Source organism: Salminus brasiliensis, chromosome 24, assembly GCF_030463535.1.
Source record: "Salminus brasiliensis chromosome 24, fSalBra1.hap2, whole genome shotgun sequence".
Classification (NCBI taxonomy): Eukaryota; Metazoa; Chordata; class Actinopteri; order Characiformes; family Bryconidae; genus Salminus; species Salminus brasiliensis.
In genome coordinates this window covers 3,173,055-3,195,659 of record NC_132901.1, presented here as the reverse complement: position 1 = coordinate 3,195,659, position 22,605 = coordinate 3,173,055, and the positions used below count along the sequence as shown (strand labels likewise).

The 22,605-nt window shown below is 47.0% G+C and overlaps 1 protein-coding gene across 1 annotated transcript; it reads left to right on the top strand.

The window, feature by feature from the left end:
* The first annotated feature begins 588 nt into the window (after nt 1-588).
* Nucleotides 589-20,852, top strand: frmpd1a (FERM and PDZ domain containing 1a). Its single transcript, XM_072670258.1, has 15 exons — nt 589-689; nt 877-1,040; nt 5,688-5,790; nt 6,537-6,582; nt 7,674-7,778; nt 11,423-11,518; nt 12,064-12,189; nt 13,096-13,215; nt 14,040-14,176; nt 14,836-14,959; nt 15,779-15,871; nt 15,968-16,150; nt 16,282-16,426; nt 17,060-18,085; nt 18,169-20,852. Exons 1-15 carry the CDS (start codon nt 589-591, stop codon nt 20,850-20,852), a joined length of 5,253 nt encoding a protein of 1,750 aa, XP_072526359.1.
* Nucleotides 20,853-22,605: the final 1,753 nt, after the last annotated feature.

Genomic DNA, 22,605 nt, shown 5'->3' with positions numbered 1-22,605 from the left:
AAACACCCAACAATACGAGTGGTTTGTCACAACCTCATCATTAGGTAGCATCGCCTGTAGCTCATAAGACTGGCAGTGCTGCTGGAGTTTGTAAACCACCCAATCCCACCCAATCCCACCCAATCCAGGGGTGGTCATAATCTTCTGATAGGACTGTGTGTGTATATTCATACACTCACCTAGGTTATTTATTTGATGGTGACCAGAGGTTTGTTTGGAGGTGTAAAGATAAGGCTTTGACCCCAACAACAATGGACCAGCTGTTAAGCATGGCGGTGGTAGCATCATGCTCTGGGGCTGGTCCATCAGCTACCATCAGCTAGAGCAGTTGTCCTAACCCTGGTCCTGAAGGACCCCCGTCCCGCACATTTTAGTGTTTACACTGCCTCCAGGACCAGGGTGGGGAACCAATGAGCTGTTCCAACAGGACAAAGATTTCTGCCAGAAAAGCCTGTTGGCCAGCTGGTCAAGGTGCATCTTGCTATAGGAGGCATTTAACCAGATATTAGCATGTAGTGTGGACAGTGGTTTCTGGATACTGTGGTCAGATGTTTGACCTATGTGTGTGTTTGCAATGTTTCCAGCTAAATGGAGGAGCGGGACCGCAGCCGCTCTCCGTCACGCAGGACCAGCAGAGTGGAGCAGGTGGTGGGACGCTGGCTACGCCGTTCCAGGGACTCCACCAGCAGGTATCCACCTGTGTGTGTGTGTGTGTGTGTGTGTGTGTTCACTTAACTTAACCAACATCCTGGCTTTAGTCCATGGGCGTCTGTTGCCCACCAGCCTTTGGGGGCTCCTAAGAAGTGCAGCTGTACTGTATATTCTAATACCCAGATGATTTGTGTGTCCCCCCCCCCCCCCCCCATCCTTTAAAAGAGAGCGTGTGTTTGAAGATGGACGTGCTCCTGACGCCAGTCCCCAGGAACAGAGAAGCTGTCCAATCAGAGTGACCGCTCAGATTCCATTTGACTTGGCCCTCAACTCCCACGGCTTCACCGTGTCCACACACACTCCACCCCAGGTGCAGGAGGTCACTGCAGGTACACGCTCAAGCACACATACAGAAAGAGGCACTTAGTGGTAGTAACTTTAGGCTCCTGTAGATGCCGATGCATGAAGCGATCAGACGATAAATACCTGCAGGGTGTGTGATCGGAGCCTTAGATGGAGTACAGGTGGTCCAGCAAATGAAAATTGCACCAATTGTACCACCTATTCTCAATGTCTGAGTCCTGTCGCACTCCCCGCAGGTATGTATAGCCCCAGCATCCTTGTGCAGTGCCATCTGCAGGAGCCTGAGGTCACTACCACCTTAAACAAGGTGACAATGGTTTTGTCCGGGGAGCTATATATATATATATATATATATATATATATATATATATATACATACACACACTATAATACTGTATAAATATATACTGTATATGACGCATTCACTAGATAAAATTAAGTACAATTATAAGTTTATTATTATTTAATAATTATTTAATATTGCTTGCTTTGTTTTGTAAGTATTGCAGAAGACCATTAATCATATTTATTTGTCATAAATAATTATTTAAATCTCATCAAATATCTTATCTTATTAATTTTATCAATTGAAACTATCTTTGGGAAATTGTATTGGCAGATACTGTGGCAAGTTTCAAGACATACTGCAGATTAGTTTTCTTGCTTTAAGTATAATGCTGGAAACAAGCAGAATTGTCTGCTAATATAATAGAATTAAAATAATTGTGATAGATATATCCCAATATATACTTTTTAGGAATGTATTCATGGCTTCAGAGTGTCTTAATAATTCATAATTATTCATTAAAACTTGTAAACTTTTAAAAATCATAGTGCAGGACTTAAACTGGCTTGATTTTAAATGTATTCATATTATGATGTTACTTGACATTATATTAATGGTAGCATAAATTTTTTATCCATTTTAAATGGGAGAAATTTAAATAAACCCTCAAATCAAGGCTTATTAATCAGGTTTAAGCTAAAAGTATGATTTATTTTGAAAAGCACTATAAAACCAATACATTATGTAGTTATGACAGTATATATAGTATAACAGTACGTAACTGTAGAAATGGAAAATTGGGAAAGTTACTAGACATTAATTTTTTCATCTCTACTGAAGTCTAGTCCAAGTAACACACTGTTTGTCAATGCTCAACAAACGATTTATTAATAAAAATAGTGACACTTCAGGTCGTCTGTCTGTATCTCTTCTGTCTGATTTAAAACCAGAGACATGTAGAGTAGGTGGAGAACAGAGATGAGGATGGGCTAGCAGTCCTCAAATCAGAGGGTGGCTTCAATTGAGGAGGTGAGTTTAGAATCCAAGAGCATGGAAGGTAGGCATGGCCAGAGCTGTGACCAGACCGAAAATGGGATCTCCCAACATGGAGAACACGGAGGAGGACAGGCTGGAGGTCTTCAGATCAGAAGATACATAGCCTATATGCTGAGAACGTAGAGGAGGACAGGCTGGAGGTCTTCAGTTTAGAAGATACATAACCTATATGCTGAGAACGTACAGGAGGACAGGCTGGAGGTCTTCAGTTTAGAAGAAACATGGCTTATGTGCTGAACCAGAGCTGCCACCAGACCCAAAATCAGATCTCCTTTCTTGGAGAACGTAGAGGAGGACAGGCTGGACGTTTTCAGATCAGAGAGTGCATGGAACAGAGTGGGAGGCTGAGTCTGAGTGGCGAGAGCATTGAAGGTGAACAGAGCCAGAGCTACGACCAGGATCCAGATGGGATCTCCTATCATGGAAAATGTAGAGGAGGACAGGCTGGACATCTTCGGATCAGAAGATACATGGCTTAGGTTCTGAGCCAGAGCTTCTGCCAGGCCCCAAATCGGATTTCCCTTCATGGAGAACGTAGAGGAGGACAGGCTGGAGGTCTTCAGGTCAGAAGGTGCCAGGCTTATGTGCTGAGCCAGAGCTGCCACCAGGCCCCAAATCGGATCTCCCTTTATGGAGAACGTAGAGGAGGACAGGCTGGACGTCTTCAGATCAGAGAGTTCATGGCACAGAGTGGGAAGGTGAGTCTGGGAGGCGAGAGCATTGAAGGTGAGCAGAGCCAGAGCTGCGACCAGGATCCAGATGGGATCTCCTAACATGGAGAACACGGAGGAGGACAGGCTGGAGGTCTTCAGATCAGAAGATACATAGCTTAGATTCTAAACCAGAGCTGCTGCCAGGGTCCAAATCAGATCTCCCTTCATGGAGAACGTAGAGGAGGACAGGCTGGACATCTTTAGATCAGAAGATACATGGCTTAGGTTCTGAGCCAGAGCTGCCATCAGGCCACAAATCAGATCTCCCTTTATGGAGAACGTAGAGGATGACAGGCTGGACGTCTTCAGACCAGAGAGTTCATGGCACAGAGTGGGAAGGAGAGTCTGGGAGGTGAGAGTATTAAGGGTGAGCAGAGCCAGAGCTACGACCAGGATCCAAATGGGATCTCCTATCATGGAGAACACGAAGGAGGACAGGCTGGAGGTCTTCAGATCAGAAGATACATGGCTTATGTGCTGAGAACGTAGAGGAGGACAGGCTGGACATCTTTAGATCAGAAGATACATGGATTAGGTTCTGAACCAGAGCTGCCACCAGGCCCAAAATGAGATCTCCTTTCTTGGAGAACGTAGAGGAGGACAGGCTGGACGTCTTCAGATCAGAGAGTGCATGGGGGAAGGTGAGTCTGGGAGGCGAGAGCATTGAAGGTGAGCAGAGCCAGAGCTGCGACCAGGATCCAGATGGGATCTCCTAACATGGAGAACACGGAGGAGGACAGGCTGGAGGTCTTCAGATCAGAAGATACATGGCTTATGTGCTGAGAACGTAGAGGAGGACAGGCTGGACATCTTTAGATCAGAAGATACATGGATTAGGTTCTGAACCAGAGCTGCCACCAGGCCCAAAATGAGATCTCCTTTCTTGGAGAACGTAGAGGAGGACAGGCTTGACGTCTTCAGATCAGAGAGTGCATGGAGGAAGGTGAGTCTGGGAGGCGAGAGCATTGAAGGTGAGCAGAGCCAGAGCTGCGACCAGGATCCAGATGGGATCTCCTAACATGGAGAACACGGAGGAGGACAGGCTGGAGGTCTTCAGATCAGAAGATACATAGCTTAGATTCTAAGCCAGAGCTGCTGCCAGGGCCCAAATCGGATCTCTCAACATGGAGAAGATACAGGAGGACAGAACACATGCCTAGATGTGTGGCTTCAGTCCAGAAGATGCAAGGCCTCGAGTAGAACGGCAGGTGACCCTTGATGCGCTGTAGGCCGTACTAGAGCTGCCTCCAGAACCTGTGTCTGGTGTCCCCAGCATATCAACACCCCTTCAGGCTCCGGTCCACGCACATATGGAACCAGGCCTTGGAGGTGCTGGGCCGACAACGCTGTGAAGACCCTGTGAAGTGCTGAGTGGAGAGTGACCTCAACCTAGTTCCGTAGAAAGGTTCCATCGCCATGGCGAAAACAGAACCCCCAACTATGACGGCTTCACAGTGGCCACTATGATGCCATCACTGCTGCTGATATCCAGTGGGCCATTAAACGGCTATTAGGCCGTATGGAGCTAATGGGAAAAGCCTTAGTCTGTGAAGCAAAGTGGTGATTAAGCTGGTCAGCACAGAACCTGAGCCTAACATCAACGGCAATCAATAACACAGTCATAGTACACATGTTTTCATTCAGTCTGTTTTCCATTTATTGCTCGAATACAACCCACCATAAGTATTTGGACAGTGCCATACACAATGTCAGTTACCGATTGAAGGGTAAACATAGAGAAAAAGGGTCAATTCTGCCAAAATAACACCTTGGGCCCTATCAAACTTGAACCCCAGCCCCCCAGCCCCCCCCTACACCACTGGAATAGCAACCCGCCAAAGTCAGACCACACCTGATTGGTTTATTACTGCACGTAATGCCCATTAAGAGTACATGCATTTCGAGAGTTTGGAGCCGAGCAAGGCAAACTTTTCCTGTTGTTACCATAGCGAAGATACACCGACACGCCCTAAATCACGCTGCACGGTAAATGGTTGGCGGAACGCCAAAAGATCGCTAAAATAGGGCTTCAAAAGTGTCAACTATCTGCATGTAATGCTACAAGGAGTTGGGGTGTACGTATGGCGAGTCGAGACTGTGATGCAACAGTTTTGGGGTTTTAGAATTGGCCTGTTTTGTGATTTGTTTTTTTTTTGCAGGAGGAGGAACAGCAGTGGTGGTCGAGTTTCCACGGTTTGTCACTTCCATGTAGCGAACCCCTGTTATTCACCTAGGCCACCTTTAACGTGCAGTTTCACTACATGCGGACTATAGCGATAGCTGTCATTTCTGCACACAGCGGTAATGGAAGTGTGGGGCTTAGTGGGCTGTAAAGTAAGTCGAACAACAGGAAGTCATGGCATTGGGTAACCCAAGACCATCTGTTGCCCAGCGCCTTCCCACATCACCACGGCAACCATGCTGGGCAGAGCCGAATTCATTCCAATCCCGTGAGGGATGATGTAATTGATATAATTGCCTAAACCAGAGACAGGGCGTACACCCAAGCAAATCGGATATTAGGCACTAAAAGAATCAGAGTCAAATGATAGGATTTGTGTGTGTGTGTGTGTGTGTGTGTGTGTGTGTGTGTGTGTGTTTGTGTGTGTGTGTTGTAGGTGGTCCTGCAGACGGCAAACTTTTACCTGGTGACCAGCTTGTCAAAATCAACAACGTTGCAGTGGACGACCTGTCCACAGAGCAGGCTGCTGACATCATCAGGTGCTGTATTTGTGTATTTTGTGTATTTAATGGACAGTATGTTCAAAAGTTTGGAATCAAGTATCAGTTATTATTAATATTTAATACTATTAAAGCCTTTGAGGTCCTAGATCCTCATTAGTTTTCTCTCTAATGAAGTGAATCTGGCTCCTCAGGGCCCCCAGTGTCAGTGTGGAGCTGGATTTCACCAGTACTGCTTTCTTCTCCATGTGGAACATAGCCCTGACCAATCAGAAGGCTAACATGGCTCTACCCTCTCTTTGAGTCTGAGCAGTCTGGAAAGCTAAAGCTAAAGCTAAAGATAAACCTAGTGATCTAAAGTTTGAGCCGCAACTGGGGGAGCGGCTGCCCTGCATGACCCATCCTCTTTCACTAAGCTGTATCGATGCTGGGCGAGGCCGGCGGCTGGCGAGGTAGCCATGCTCATGCTGCAGTATCCTTGCTGAGCAAGGTCAGCGGCTGGCGAGGTAGCCATGCTCATGCTGCAGTATCCATGCTGGACATGGTCAGCGGCTGGCGAGGTAGCCATGCTCATGCTGCAGTATCCTTGCTGGGCGAGGTCAGCGGCTGGCGAGGTAGCCATGCTCATGCTGCAGTGTCTATGCTGGGCGAGGTCAGCGGCTGGCGAGGTAGCCATGCTCATGCTGCAGTATCCATGCTGGACGAGCTGACCTTTTCCAATGATTGTGGATTATCAATATCTGTATATTTATTTCCCTCTCTATCTCTCTCTCTTACCTGTACAGGGAGTGTCAGGACACGGTAACGATGACGGTCCTCAGAATATCAGTGGTGAGCATCTTTTCACACACTTACACGCGTGATGTAAAGGTGTGAAGACTGACTGTATGTCCAAATATTTGTGGACACCTCTTCTAATGAACACATTCAGCTACTATCTGTTGACACAGATGTGCAAATGCACACAGATACACACAACTTGTCTAGTCCCTGGGAAGTGCTGCCAATAGAATAGGACTCTCTGAAGCAGATCAGAATCATGAACTAGAGGCTAGAGGGGTATAAAGCCCCCCAGCAGATTATTTCCTGGACAGCCAAAGCAGGATACACTCTTTTTTTGATTGAAACAATGAATGAGCAGGTGTCCCAATACTTTTGTCCATATAGTGTGCATATGTTTTACAACAGAGATTCTTTATGGAACCACGGCATTTCTCAAAGAACCCTTTATAGTGCCTTGATTTTTCTTTTTTGAGAGTGGAGGTTAATGGAAAGAGGTTGGAGAGCACATCTAGGGCTTCAGTCCAAGTCCAGACCGGCACAAGTCTCACTTTCGCGCTCCTGAGTGCTGAGTGGGCACCTTTTTTTAAGGAGTCCACTATACTTGAGGACAAACTCTATGAGGGATGCGTTCACACCTGCAGCTCTGATGTGGATCGGCTTAATCCAGATCCAATCCTGATACTCGAGAACCATGAAGTGGTCCGGTTTAAACAGGGTCTAAGTTCAAGCCTAAAAGTCATCACAAACACCTGAGAAGCCGGGCCGAAATGTCGGGCTGTGTATATAAATGTGTCCAAAAGTTTGTAGACACCTGCTCCTCCAGAGCTGCTTTGGAAATCAATGGTGATAACAGATAGTTAGTTTTCTCCTTGCGGGAGTAACAGCCTCTTTAGAAGATGTGTGGATTTGATGGCATTCGCCCATGACAGCCGAATATGGTCTCAGCTTTACACCCCTCAATGTGCCGGATGGCACCGGGTGCTCCAGAGCGTCTTGCTATAGCGGCAGTGCTTTACCATGATGGAATGGGTGCACTGTAAAGTAAAGTAGCTGAACTCACTCATTAAACAGTGTCCCAATACTTTTGGACGCATAGCGTCTACATACACGGGGGTGTCTGTTTTCTTGTTTGTGTATAGGGGCCTAAGTCGTCCTTCATAACCCCGGAGAAAAGAGCCAAGCTGAAGTCCAACCCGGTTAAGGTGCGATTTGCCGAAGAGGTGGTCGTCAACGGTCACTCACAGGTGAGCTGTCCCACCGCACTGTGGTCGAACAGTCATACCTTTAGATTAGCATGCGCACAGTTACACGTCTATGTTCCTCAAGAAACCTTTGGAGCTTCTTAAGTTTGAAACTGAAAAGGGTTCCTTAAAGGTTCCTCAAATTTTAGGATGACTAAGATCTTTCTCCATTGACTTCCATTGAAAGTTCAGAAGGTTTTAGGAGATACAAGGTTCTGCAACCTTGATTGTGTTTATGGACTATATATATAATACATATGGACTCTTTTCACATACATTAGGTTCCCATTGCTTAATTCATCTTTAATGTGGAACCAGATAAAGTATTTAGTGTGTGTGTGTGTGTGTGTGTGTGTTTGCTGATGTTCTTAGGGGAAATTTGACTCAGCAGGCGAGGGATCTCTGATGCTGATGTTTTTTCATTAATAGCACAGAAAAACCACATCCTCTTCTCATTAATGGAGAGAGAGCGAGAGAGGAAGCGAGTGAGAGAGAGAGAGAGAGAGAGAGAGAGAGAGAGAGAGGAAGGGAGGGAGAGAGACAGAGGGAGTAAATGAAAATTTGCTTACTGGAAATGGTCAGATCCCACCATCATTAATCTTCTGGTTTGTGCTCCTTTCAGCAGTGTATCCATTTACAAAAGTCATCTTTCAACATTAATAAATTCATAAAATGAATACAGGTTTGATACAGCGAAATATATATATATATGATATAAGCTAATATCTATCTAATAATATCTATGTTACACAGACCGATAGAGACGCTAGCCATGATAACTGTGAGCTGATAGCAGTGAGGTAGCTTGCGTTTCCACCATGAGCTAATGAGGTAAACATGAACTCCTGCTAACCACAGGTTAATGTGCAAAATGCTAATGGATATGCTAACCAAGATCTGACGTAACATACTAGCATACTATACATCATACATACATACTATACATCGTACATACATACTTTACATCATACATACTATACATCATACATACATACATACTATACATCATACATACATACTATACATCATACATACATACTATACATCATACATACTATACATCATACATACATACATACTATACATCATACATACATACTATACATCTTACATACTATACATCATACATACATACATACTATACATCATACATACATACTATACATCATACATACATACTATACATCATACATACTATACATCATACATACATACTATACATCATACATACTATACATCATACATACATACATACTATACATCATACATACATACTATACATCATACATACTATACATCATACATACATACTATACATCATACATACATACTATACATTATACATACATACATACTATACATCATACATACTATACATCATACATACATACTATACATCATACATACTATACATCATACATACATACTATACATCATACATACATACTATACATCATACATACTATACATCAGCGTACTAACATGCTAACCGCAAGCTAAATCTGTGGTAAACATTAACTAACTAGCGCACTAGCCATGAGATAACACACTAAACATGTACTGATATGCTAAGCACCAGCTAAATCTGTGGTAAACCTTAACTATTTAACATACAGATGTTAACATGAACTATTTAACATACAGATGTTTATCTATGTTACACTGACTGATAGAGATGCTAGCCATGCTAACTGTAAGCAGATAGCAGTGAGGTAGCTAGCATTTCCACCATCAGCTAATGAGGTAAACATGAACTCATGCGCTAACCACAAATGCTAATGGATATGCTAACCAAAATCTGAAATTTAACATAACATACCACACGTGTACTGATACGCTTACCACACGCTAAATCTGAAGTACTTACAGCTAGTGCGCTACACACTGACTAACATACAGGCAGGTAATGTAGTAAACACAAACTGACCTGCTAAACACAAGCTAATACAGCCAGTAAACACACACTAATGCATTATCTGTGTAGCCCAAGCTAAAGTGCTAGCCCTGAGCTAGCACCTTGATTTGCTCAGGTCTGTGGAATGTATTGTTGCAGTATTGTAGCGTGTATTATAGCATTATAGCAAGTTCCACAGACCTGAGCACATCAGGGTGCTAGCTCTGGGCTAGCACTTTAGCTTGTGGGTAGCTTGTAGGCTTATTCTACACAGTTAACACATACGCTTAGCCTGTGCTTAGCATGTCAGTTCGTCAGTGTACAGCGCACTAGCTTGCGGTTAGCATGTAAGTTGCAGTTTAGGTTAGATACCTGAGTCTAAAATGGTGATACTGACTGACTGACAGTATGTGTGTATGTATGTATCACCATTTTCGACCATGCTAGGAGGCATTAAATGCCTAGCCTCAGCAACTTACATGCTAACCACAAGCTAGTGCACTATACACTGACGAACTGACATGCTGAGCACTGGCTAATACAGCCAGTAAGCAGAAACGTATGCGTTAACTGCGTTAACAAGCTACCCACAAGCTAAGGTGCTAGCCCAGAACTTGTCCTAAACCATAATACATGCTGTATTATAAACGATATAACGTAATCTGGGGGAACGGCCCAGTATTTTTCTCGAGTGTCCTCGTTGTCAGTATAAAGATAACGGAAGCCAACGTGCCACGAGTGTTTTGGATCGATAGGTTTTTGGTCGTTTCTAAGTACAGAGAAACGCGTCGAAACACGGCGTGTGATAATCGATCGGAGAACACTTAAAGAACATCGGTGAAGGAAAAGGCCCGGTGCTGGGAATGGGAAGGCGTTGGAGAGGATATGAGAGACTCAGCAAGGGAAAGGAGAGGAGAGAAAGAAAGGGAGGGGGGCATTTTAGGCAGAGTTCTTCTTTAATAATTCATTGGTAATTTATTAATTATTCAATTAATCGTTTATTTAAGGAGGTCTGTCTGTATTCGTGCCATGCGGAGTGAAGCTTTACCGAGCAGATAGTGCACACGGTGGGTCGGAGCTCCTTTAAACAAACTGACGTGGCCTGACCTCCTCAGCTTTCGATCGTTTGTATTTTTACCTCAGATGGGACGGCGTTAACGGCACAGCTCGGTGGTTGGTTCCCCTTCCTAAATGCCGAGAGCAAGCCTAGCTGGCTTTCTTAGAGCTGCGAGGCTCTAATGTAGCGAAAACAGGTCATCCTGTTAGCTAGCTGGTTATCCAGCTGTTGACCAGCATAGTGTTTGTTGCATTTCATTTGGTCTTGCTGGTCAACAAGCTTGGTCATAGTGGTCGGCCAATCCTCGTACCTCTAGAAGGAGTTCGAATGAGTTCACAAATTCCAATTTGGCAGACTTCCGGCTGGGCAGAGCTGATACAAGCCAATGGGTGATACGCGTGACATGTTGAGATCTACAGGTACGTTCCTACCAAAATTGGTGAACATTGGAGAAGATTTGTGGCAACCACAGCGAAATGCCGCCCACCTTCCAGGACGTGATGGTACTGATCCTGGATCTGCAGTCTGAGGCGTTTGCCTTGAGCGTTGTCAAACGGAACCCTGTTCAATTATTCATGAGAGAAATTAAAACCATGAGATGCTCAGCCTGGTGTTTTCTTTAATCTTTCTTCTGTGAGCAGAGACTCTCTCAGCAGGGTGTCTGGACAGTGTAAGTGACCTTTCTTTGACCTCCAGGGCAACTCTCTGCTGTTCCTGCCCAACGTCCTGAAGGTCTACCTGGAGAACGGCCAGACCAAGGCCTTCAAATTCGAACCCAAGACCACAGTTAAGGTATGATGGGTTTGGATTTTTTTCATTGTGACCGTGACTGTTGTCATTTTCTTAATTTTATTAAGTATTTGGACAGTGACAGAATTTAACATTTCATGAACTTGCTGGAGTGGAAGCTCTGGTAAGCGTGGTGCTGCTGAGCCTTTGAAGAAAACTGACCAAAATGGTGTTACCTGTCGACATGGACCAGGGACCAGGCCGTAGCTTTTGTGATAATATTGCGCTGCCGTTATGCAAGATGATTGAATGTGCACTTCATCTAGGCCAGTGGTTCACTAATAGATCAAGAGGCATTATTTGGACCATTCAGCTGCACCAGGTCAAGCTGTGTAATACACTTAATGGCCCTGGATCTACCGGATATTCCCATTGTTTGTTTGGCTAAAGTATAATTACAGTATCAAGACCCAGAGCCCTGCTCCCGTTATTGATGAGATGGCAGTGCTGAATTAAATCCCAGCCGAGGGAGCAGCACTAGCTGGGAGGGGGGGTCATGTTTCAGCATGATCTCTAAGGCACCTTTCTGCTGGTTTCTCGCCCACTAGGACATAGTGATGACCCTGAAGGAGAAGCTGTCCATATCCCGCATTGAGCACTTCTCTCTCGTGCTGGAACAGCAGTACAGCATTACCAAGCTGTTTCTGCTGCATGAAGAGGAGCTGATTCAAGAGGTAGGCACACGCTGAGTAACACATCAAGTACCAAAAGTTTGTGGACACCCCTTCTATTAAATGCACTCAGCCACTTTAAGTGGCACCCATTGCTGACACAGATGCGCAAACACAGCCCTGTAGAGAAGCACTGCCAATAGAACAGGACTTTCTGGAGCAGATAAACCTGTTGGAATGATGGATGGTGCTCCGTCCAGTACTTTTGGGATGAGCTGAGGTGGTGACGCTCATGTCGCTGGATGCAGTCAAATCCTCACAGCAGTGCTCCAGCAAAATCTAGTGGGAAGCTAGATAGGTACAGAGATAGGTAAGCAGGAGAAAGAGTGAATAAGCCGTGTCCCAATACTTTTGTCAATTTATATACACTCATTGGCCTTTTTGTTAGGTGCTCTGATGGGTGTCAAGAAGGAGCCCATCTGCTACTCCAATTAATCAGCCCCTCTTTAGCTCGTACAGCAGTGGAAATGGACCACCGCAGGATTACCACTGACCAGATCGTTCATATTTCAACTGCCGACCCCTGCCAAAACCACAGGGTTGCAGAAGCTTGGTAAGAACTTGGCAGGGAATCCTGGAGGCCTTCTTTTGGAACGAGGCTCAATGCAGGGCAGCCAGTCAAAACAGGGGTCATTTCCGTATACCTGCCTGGAGATCTTCCACCCTGAAGGTCTCCATTACCTGGATCAGGTGTGTTAAAGGGAGGGTGTGGAAGGACCTGTATTGGTGCTTAAACCCACATTAATGTCTTCAAATTAAGTGGCCTTCAAATAGAAGGCATTCAGTGGGCCACCACTTTTGCAGGGGTGCACAAACTTTTGCACATGACTGCAAACTGTGTCTGAGATTGTTTACCAGAATTCATTGCAGAACTATTGGCTAACTCTCTATCATTCTTATTGGGTGTAGGTGATCCAGAAGAAGGAGTCTCATGACTATCGGTGCTTGTTCCGTGTCTGCTTCATGCCCAAAGAGCCAGAAGACATGCTGGAGGAAGATCCTGTAGCTTTCGAGTACCTCTACCTGCAGGTGTGTGTGTGTGTGTGTGTGTGTGTTTTGTCTGAATGTCCTCAGCCAGGGCAAGGCTGTGTCGAAACACTTCACCTACTGCTCTGGTCATTCAGACCCGTGGAGATGGCGGGAGGTCATGGAGACCTGCTGTATTTACATCTATTTTGGCTGTTACACTTGCAGGAATTTGACATCCAGCTTTGCAAGGTTTTAGCGCCCCCTGCCCCCAGTGGACTGTCCTTTTGCCCTGTGAACAGATGTCAAAGAAGAGGGCCCCTCATAGCGAGCATATATGGGTCATTTGGCTTGATATGGCCACTGCTGGCCACTGCTGGTCCACCCTCGGACCAACCAGCTGACAGACAGACTCCAGACAAAGGTGGGGAAAAGTGTGGAAGAGATCCTGCTGTGGAAAACGTAAAAGCGTGATTGACTGGTGCCCCCCACCTATAGGGGCCCACAGGAAATCGTGCCGGTCCTCCCGATGGTCAGTCTATGCCCGTCCTAGGGCTGAAACTATGGGTGGGGCCCCGAGTGATCCAGTGGACTGAGGCGCTACCACTGTGATCAGAGAATCGCTGGTTCGAATCCCGGTCATGCTGCTAGCTGTCGGCAGCTGAGACCCCTGCTCACTCCAGGGTGGGTAGATGGCGCTCTCTCCCCACATCGCTGCGGTGCTGACCGTCACTGTCGGGGGTATTGTGTGTGATGGGGGCCCAATAGAAAGATGTAGTCCTAATTTCATATTTAATTAAATATAATTAAATGTAGTCCTCACAAGTAATACAATGCTGCTGCTGTGTGTGTGTGTGTGTGTGTGTGTGTGTGTGTGTGTGTATTAGAGTGTGAGCGATGTCTTGCAGGAGCGGTTTGCTGTGGAGATGAAGTGTAACACAGCTCTCAGATTGGCGGCGCTGCACATTCAGGAGAGACTCGCCAGCACCGGCCAGTCCCCCAAAACACACCTAAAGACTGTCACGTAAGGACACACACACATACACACACTAGTGACGACCCCCCAAACCAGAAAACCCAGAGCTCCTGGGCTCCTCATGGGAGTCCAGTATTATTTAGAGTCCCCCTGCAACACCTGGTTTGGTGAATCTAGTGCTTAAGAAGAAGACCCCTCATAGCGAGCATATGTGGGTCTGTTGGCTTGATAAGGTCAGCACCCCACTGACTGCTGGCCACTGCTGGTCCACCCTCGGATGACGGTCATGTTCGAAGTAGCTTTGGATCTTCTCAAACTAAGACAAGAGTTGGAATTGTGCTTAATGATGTTAACCCTTGGAGGTTCTTCCATTTGAAATTGTAGAGGAACCTCAAGAAAAGGTTTTTACAAGAAATGGTTACTTGAAAGTTCCTCAAAGTACCTTAAGAGGTTCCTCCACAGTTCCTGAAGAACCTCCAAATGTTTTTGTTCCTTTTTACAGGATTTATGTTTACCTGCATCTGTTCTAATGAGACCTGGAGCTTCTACAGTAATACAGTAGTTTATGGATGTCATTTTGGAGCATTGCTGTTGGTCCAGGTTTCCACCAGGCACTTTCCTTGCTATGTGTTATAGCACTTGGGTCTTCATTAGTGTTCTTCTGTGTGTGTGTGTGTGTGTGTGTGTGTGTGTTTGTGTGTCTGTAGGAAGGACTGGGGTATTGAGAGCTTTGTCTCCAGCACCCTACTGAGAAACATGCGAGAGAAGGACCTGAAGAAAGCCATCAGTTACCACATGAAGAAGATTCTTCTACAGGAGCCCAAGCAGAAGGTGTGTGTGTGTGTGTGTCGGTTTTTAGGAATTAGGGGTGGGCGATATTTACGTTTACATGGTTGATTTAGATCAATTAAGAAAATAAATCATATCCCCCTAGTGGATGATCCGTGCACTGCACTTGAGTAAAATTGAACGCCAGCTCACAGAATAAGGGGTTAAACAATTTTGTGCCAATTTAACCATTAACATAATGAAAGATCATAAAAAAAATACCAAAAATTGAGCAATAAATTCCCGGTGTGATAAATAGACACAAAATAAGTCATACGCTGTAAGGGCAGAAGTATTTGGACACCTGCTCATTCATTCTTTCTAGCCTATCCTGCTTTTGTTGGAGTAACTCTCTCTACTCTCCTGGGATGAAGGAATGCTGTCTACTAGATTTTGAAGGAGCATTGCTGTGAGGATTTGATTGCATTCAGCGACTGTGTTTGTTGGTGAGGTCAGGATGTTGGATGATCACCAACCCAACTCATCCCAAAAGTACTGGATGGAGCTCCACTATCCATCATTCCAGAGAACACAGTTCCTCCACTGCTCCACAGCTCAATGCTGGGGGGCTTTACACCCCTTTAGCCCACGCCTGGTGTTAGGCAGCATGGTGCCAATAGGTTCATGTGTATGTGCTCCAGAGAGTGTGCATTTGTACAGCAGTAAATGCATTCATTAGAAGGGGTGTCCACAAACTTTTGGACATAAAATGTGTATGCAACGAGTTATTTATTTTCTTTTATTAAAATGCCTTCAGGTATAGAGATGCTAGATTTTCCCCATATTTCTCCCCCTTAAAAAACCATGCTTACATGTTCTAAGGTGGTGACGGTAAACCAAGCCAGGTTGAACTACCTGAACGAGATGTGTGAACTCAAATGTTATGGGGGCAAGTCCTTCAGCGCCACCATGATGGTAAGAACTCACCCATACCCAACTCACCCATAACCATGGCTAATTCAAGACCTGCTGGTACAAAACCCCTCTATCTCTGCACCCCCCCTCCCCCAGCTGCAGGACAGGGAGTCCATGGTGAGTCTGTTGGTGGGGGCGCAGTTTGGGGTGAGTCAGATGATCAATCACAAGCTGAGCATCATGACCACGCTGACCGAGTTCAGCAGCATCACCAGAGTGGAGCTCACGCCGGAGTCGGAGCGGGTCAGCCTCGTCAAAATCTACCTGCAGGATATAAAGGTAAGCTTATAGTGAGCTTGAACCCCTTCCACCACCTTCGGTGGCACCTGAGGTAACGCCTATTGGCTGTCTCTACCAGATGCACTCACACTGGCAACCCCTCTTTCCCTTTCTCCTGACCTCTTCTTCAGCCCATAACTCTGCTGTTGGAGTCAGTGGCTGCTAAGGACTTGTCATGTCTCATTGCTGGTTACTGCAAACTGTTGGTGGATCCCCAGATCTGCGTGTTCCCCTGGACAGCTAAGTCAAAGGGCCACCGTATATCAGCAGAGGAAGGTATGCAGTCAGAGTCATGTATACACACACACCTGCCGAACAGTCGGAATCACCACCCGTTGTTCGAGATGTTGTGGTATGGACTGTATTAGGTAAGTCAAGGCGTTCATTATAGAGGTTAACTGCTCCTCGGTAGCTGATAGATTGCTCTGTACCACTCGCCGGAGTCGTCCCTTCCCCTCTGGCATCCATGGCCCGTGGGGCACCACTGCTATGCTGTTGGGAGGCGCTCAACGTACGAGAAGTCCATTCACGTCACGAAGTTGCTCCTTCACCCACTGTCAGAGTGGTAGCACCTCGGAAACATCTACCTTCATGGGATGTTCCAGAGCTGCCACAGTGAAGGTGTACCAAGAATGGACTTCTCACACACTGGGAGTGCTTCCTAAGGGCAAAACAGTGGTGCCCCACGGGCAATTCAGGCCAGAACGGTGCTGTGGAGGAGCTAACCTCTATAATGAACGCCTTCCCTCACCTCCTATAGTCCATGCCACCGCGTCTCGCTAGTGTCGTCCAAGCCAAGAGATGGTCATTCCCACTATTAGACTATTAGGCGGTCATAATATTGGTTGATCAATACTCTACTCTGAGCTTCATAGTCCTGTGGTGTTTTTTTTTGTGTGTACTGTACAGGTTATGTATCCCGGTGCGGCAGCGACTCTGAAGACTCAGACACAGACATGGATGCTCTGCTGGCTCATGTGGCCAGTGCTGCCCAGAGTGATCAGCAAGTGGCAGCCATCAGTTCAAGTGACAGGCCAGGTTTGGAGAAGGAGGACGAAAAGGCTCAGCCAGAAAAGGAAGACAGGAAGGAAGAACAGGGTGAGGTGGCCAACGGAGCAGAGGGACATGTTGAAAACGAGGACGTGTTGAAAAGCGAGGAAGATAAGGACATGGAAAATGAGAAGGAGGACACAGCGCGAGAGGAAAAGGAGGCAAAGCCTCAATGTGTCATCATTGTGGAGGACCCGTCGTCTGAGGCGTCAGACTCCTGCCGGACAGACTCTCGTTTCCTAACCAGCATGTCCAGTGACTCAATGGACGCCCTAGAGGAGGATGACCTTTTGACCTATTGCTCCACCAGCTGTCCCAGCCACTTGGATATGGGAGAGCACTACCTCCATGCCGACGCTCTGCTATCATCGCCGAGCCCAAAGCAGCTGCATTGCCAAGAGAGCGATTTCCACAACGACTTATGCTCTTCCGATTTTGATGGAGACGCTGACCCATTCGTATGTTTTGCTGCTCTGTCCAACATTGCAGAATGCCTACCCAGCCCCCCTGAGGCCAGTGAGGACGAGGATTACGAAGACCAGGCAGGCGAGGTAGATGGACAAGAACAGGAGGCATCAGAGGAAGGTTCTGAAAGGACACAGCCCCTTCATGTTTTTACGTTTGAGCAGGGAGACACGCGATGCTATTACAAGATCTGCTCCAACGTCACACCCGATAGTGCCCGCAGCCTCCCTAGACCTCCTTCTCCTGACAGTCAGAAGGAAGAGGTGGCAAACGGAGAACAACAGGAGAGGGAGCCTGATCCTATCCCCATCCTTCAGCCTCCTCCTGGGTTTGGAGACAGTAGCTCAGACGATGAGTTCTTCGACGCCCAGGAGAGATTCATATCCCCCGAGGAACCTTCCTCAGCAGCCCTGACTAGAGGTTTGGTCTTCTTAAGTATTCTGGGGTTTTTGTATGGGATTAATCTGAATTGCTTTGTTGACCTGATTTTCTTTCCTTTCCAGAAAATTCGACGGAATTAGGCACCATGAAGCGCACTCTAAGTTTAAGCGATATAGGAATCAGCGTCTGCGAACAAGGGATGACCGAGGAAGAGATGACAGGACAGAAGCAATATGAACTACACATGGAGATGGAAAACGAACTTTCAAGGTTCCACAAGAGATCCAGGAAACGGCGTTCATTCATGGAAACGGATTACACATCTTTAGTATCGTTCCCCGAAGAAGATCAGAGAAGCAACTGCAACCAAATCCCAAATCACAGGTCGGGACCTGACAACAAGGGTGAAGGTCGGATCTCTCATCTTGGCGTTGGGCTCTCAAATCAAAGCCCTTGCCCCACAGTTTCACCCCTAACCAATGCCGAAGGGGAGCCAGCACAGCTGGAGTCCAAACCCATCACACCATCCAGACCAAACAGGTCTGGAACCCAGAATCTCTTAGATGGCAACAAAATCAACAAAGCCAGTCAGCGGAAGCAGCAGCTCATGTTAATGGAACCAGATTCCATGGAGTTTAAGTCTGTCACCGAACTCATATCGAGTGTCTCGCCTGCTATTGTAGCATTGCGGACCGGTACGGAGCCTAAAGGCAAAGAGAACATCAACAGCGCTGATTTGGCCGAAGAAGGTGCAGCGGGAGACTTGGTTGAAGGGTTCCTTGCAGATCATTTGTTCTTTGCCACGTCCAGAAGCCAAGCTGATAACACTTTACACAGGACAATGAATGACCAGGAGGCATTTAGAAAGGGTCTGTCCCAAGATACTTTGGATAAGCTAAAGGCTTGCTCTCTCCCACGACTGGGCCAAGCCTCCCTGTCTGGCTCTTTGTACTTACAAGTCCCAACCATATCCTGCACCCCAAGCCCAGACGTGGGAAGGGAAGAAGAACCTCTGGAAACCAGTAATCAAAAAGGTCAATTACAACCAGTCGAGAGAAGCAGAAGCCAGAGTATGTCTGCTGCATTTGGGAGAAGGGCTCCTCTTTGCCCGCCAAGGCACCTCTTCACCCAAAGAGAACCCCGGTTCCGCCCAAAAGAAGCCGAATCTGATGACACTGACAGTTCCAGCGATCCATCGCTCCAAGAACTGTCCTCTACTGTTCCATCTGTGGAGCCCACCCAGGGATACCTGTTTGCACCGTGCTCACCTGGCATCCTTGGTCGCCTTTCTGCTTCTACGCTGCGGGGGAAGATCCAGAACTTGCCCCTCTACCTCTCCCGATCCCAGGAAGTGCTAGATGGTAATGACGGTAGTGTCGGTGGTCTTGCTAAACCGGCAAGACGATTTTCTGAAACACGGCCAAGAAGGAAAGACGTAGATGTTGTGAAAGAGGAAACTGAGGATGTGACCTCAGCTGCTGAAGCGTCAGAGGTAACTGAGGTAAAGGTTGTTACCATAGTATCTGAAGAAGTCACTGAGGTGATTGAGGAGGTCAGGGAAGTAAACCACGCCAATCCTCAAGTGACAAAACCCGATTCACAAGAGCGTCCTCAACCATCCAGCCCACCTTCTTGCCCACAGTCAGTGGCCCCTGTCAAGATCAGCCCTTCATCTGTAGTGGTTACTACGCAAAACCTGAACGGACCATGGGGTGTGGTGACATCCCGAGAGATCGGCGGATTGCAGGGAGGAAGGAGCCCCCTCATGGCGACACACTCGCATCTCCTGACCTCAGGCTGTGGGGTTTTTGCAAACTGCGACCCCAAGCCCACCAACACCCAGCCCAAATCTCTACCAAGCCCATGCCCACATGGGAAACCTGATCTCAGCTGTAGTTCAGCCCTTGCCATGGGGTGTGAGACAGTTATGGAGGGTGCTCAAACACCCCTGGAGGTTTGTGGATGCCAGGCAGTGTACACCAACTGCTTTAGTGGCGTTCTAGACAGTGGCAGCTTTGATGATGAGCTGACGGTCTATGAATTCTCCTGCAGGACACAGCAGGGAGAGAGTGGCCAGGCAGCACTGATGGCATCCCTCCCACCACCTTCATCCCTCTCTGGTTCCCCAGCCTCCTTTTCACCATCCTCACCCCTTCCTCCATTTCCTCGTATGGTCCTGCCACCATCCTCATCCACAGAACTTGGCCCCCTTCTTTCACCCCTGCATACCCCTGACTGCTTCCTCTCTGACCCGCACGAAGATGCCATCGCTGGTCTACTAGCCCGGCGCTACCCATTACCACCCACAGGCTTCCTGGCTCTGCAGAGGGATGTCGGCACACTATTAGCAATCCTAGCCGGTGCCATGAAGGACCAGGACGGTGTCCAAGAGCACCCCAGAGACACCTGTGCTGCCCACTTTTCTGAAAACAAGCGGAGGCTGCATACAGAGGCTCGGGGGCTCCTGGCTGGCTGTCAGCAAGTGGTAAGGGTCGAGCAGACCCCGGCGGAGACGCTGCAAGCGTTAGCTGAGAGTTTTCACTCGTTGGTGCAGCTGACGAGCGTATGCCTGAGTTTCTCGAGCTGCCAGAGATGCCGGGAGCGCCACACCCAAGCTCTGTCGGGACTTGCAGATCTGGCACAGACCTACCAGGAATTTGCAAGGGCAGCAGAGCGTGTGGGCACCACTACGGGAAAGAGGACTTGCCATGATCTCAGTATTAAGCTCTTAGCCCGCCAATGCACAGCACTCACGACCTCAGTCTTCTGCCTCACACAGCTTTTCCGCACGCTCACTGCCCTTTGACCTCTGAACTGTGACGTTGGGATTGTTTCTTGTGGACATCTGATCCTGGGGTGGCACGCTTTCTTGCATACAAACGGAATACCAAATAAGAACTACATGGTTGTGCAAGTAAAGCAGGTAAAGCAAAGGGTACTGGTCTTGGGGATCTACCACCCTGGAGAGTACGCAGGTTCAACACATCTGACTCTGATATGCAGATGTTCCTGAAGGCCTTCATTACCTTACTACCTGGCGGAAGACCACCAGGCACTCCCGAGTTGAAGGGGAATTCCACCATTTTCCATCAGTTAAATCATTGAGATGTACATACAGATATTTCAGAGTGGTTTGGTAAATAAAGTACATTATATGGACAAAAGTATTGGGACACGCACAGGAGCTTTCATGACACTCCATTCTATATATGGAGTTGTTCCCCCCTTCCACTCTTCTTAGAAGGCGTTCTACAAGATTTTGGAGAGTGTCTACAGGACTTTTTAGCCATTTATCTAAAAGAACATTCAGGCCTGTCAAGTTAGTCCATGCCCAACCATGCCTTTATGAACCTCACTTTGTTCACTGGGGTGCACACAGTCCGTTTTCACAAAGTTGGAAGTGGACAGTTGTCCGAAATATCTGAGTCTGCTGAAGCTGCTGAAGAGTAAGGAGCCTATAGGCCAACCCCTGACAACCCCATAGCTTAATCCCTCCTCCACCAAACTTTTTCAGTTGGCACAAAGCAGCTAACGTTCTCCTAGCATTCGCCAAACCCAGACTCGTCTATCAGACTGCCAGAACACGCTTCCACTGGCTTAGAGTTCAGTGGTGGTCTGCTTAGGACCACCCTATTCGACGCTTGGCATTGTGAAACCGCCAGAGGAGGTGCTAGCGAGTTCTACGCACTATGTTCCTAAATGCTGCCGCTGTTGTTGGTACAGCGGTGTCTCCTATTACATACAGAACCACGCTGGAGTTCAGTGAGCTCTTCAGAACCTCACGTTCTTTCACTGATGTGTGTAAGAAAGGCAGACTGCAGGGCTAGGGGCTTGATTTTACACACCTGTGGCAACGGGACTGAATGAAACACCGGAATTAAATGATGAATAGGGGTGTCCCAATACTTTAGTCCATGTAGTGTAGCTAAATCTGTGTTAGTAGTCAGTAGTCAGGTAGGTTTTCTCTACAATAAGCCTTTTTACACCGAACCCTCTCTGAGGGGCCAAAAAATTGGTGAAATTCCTCTTTCAGGTATGACATGGAAAGAAATGGACATTTGCTATGGCTTAACTAAGGACACACACAGTCAGTGTGAGACATAAAATCTTGCCGGAATCACTGCTTATGAACGCACACAGGCACAGACGTACACCTGCTAGACTAAAACTGCTTGGGTTGGTGTTTCTTTGTCAGTATCTTTGTCAGGATTTCCATTTGAATGTATATTATTTTCTTATTATGCACTTTAGTACGTTATACATTTGCCTAGCTGATTGGGGTAGAAGACACACTCAAGCAAAGCTTTGTGCTTTTTCCTTTTTTGCCTCTTTCTTAATCCTACGCGCATTCCAGTGGACACCCATGCACAGACACAGGACCTCAGCCTCTCAGCATTTCTCCTTGTTTAACTCCTGTTTGTCTTTCTCTATCTGTCTGTGGTGTTACTTGGTAACACCTGATATGGAGTGATCCTCTGTAGATGATTAATAACCTCTTAACAGAGTCTCAGTAACACGTCAGATGACAGCAGATCAGTGCAGCAGCAGCAGTGAAGCCT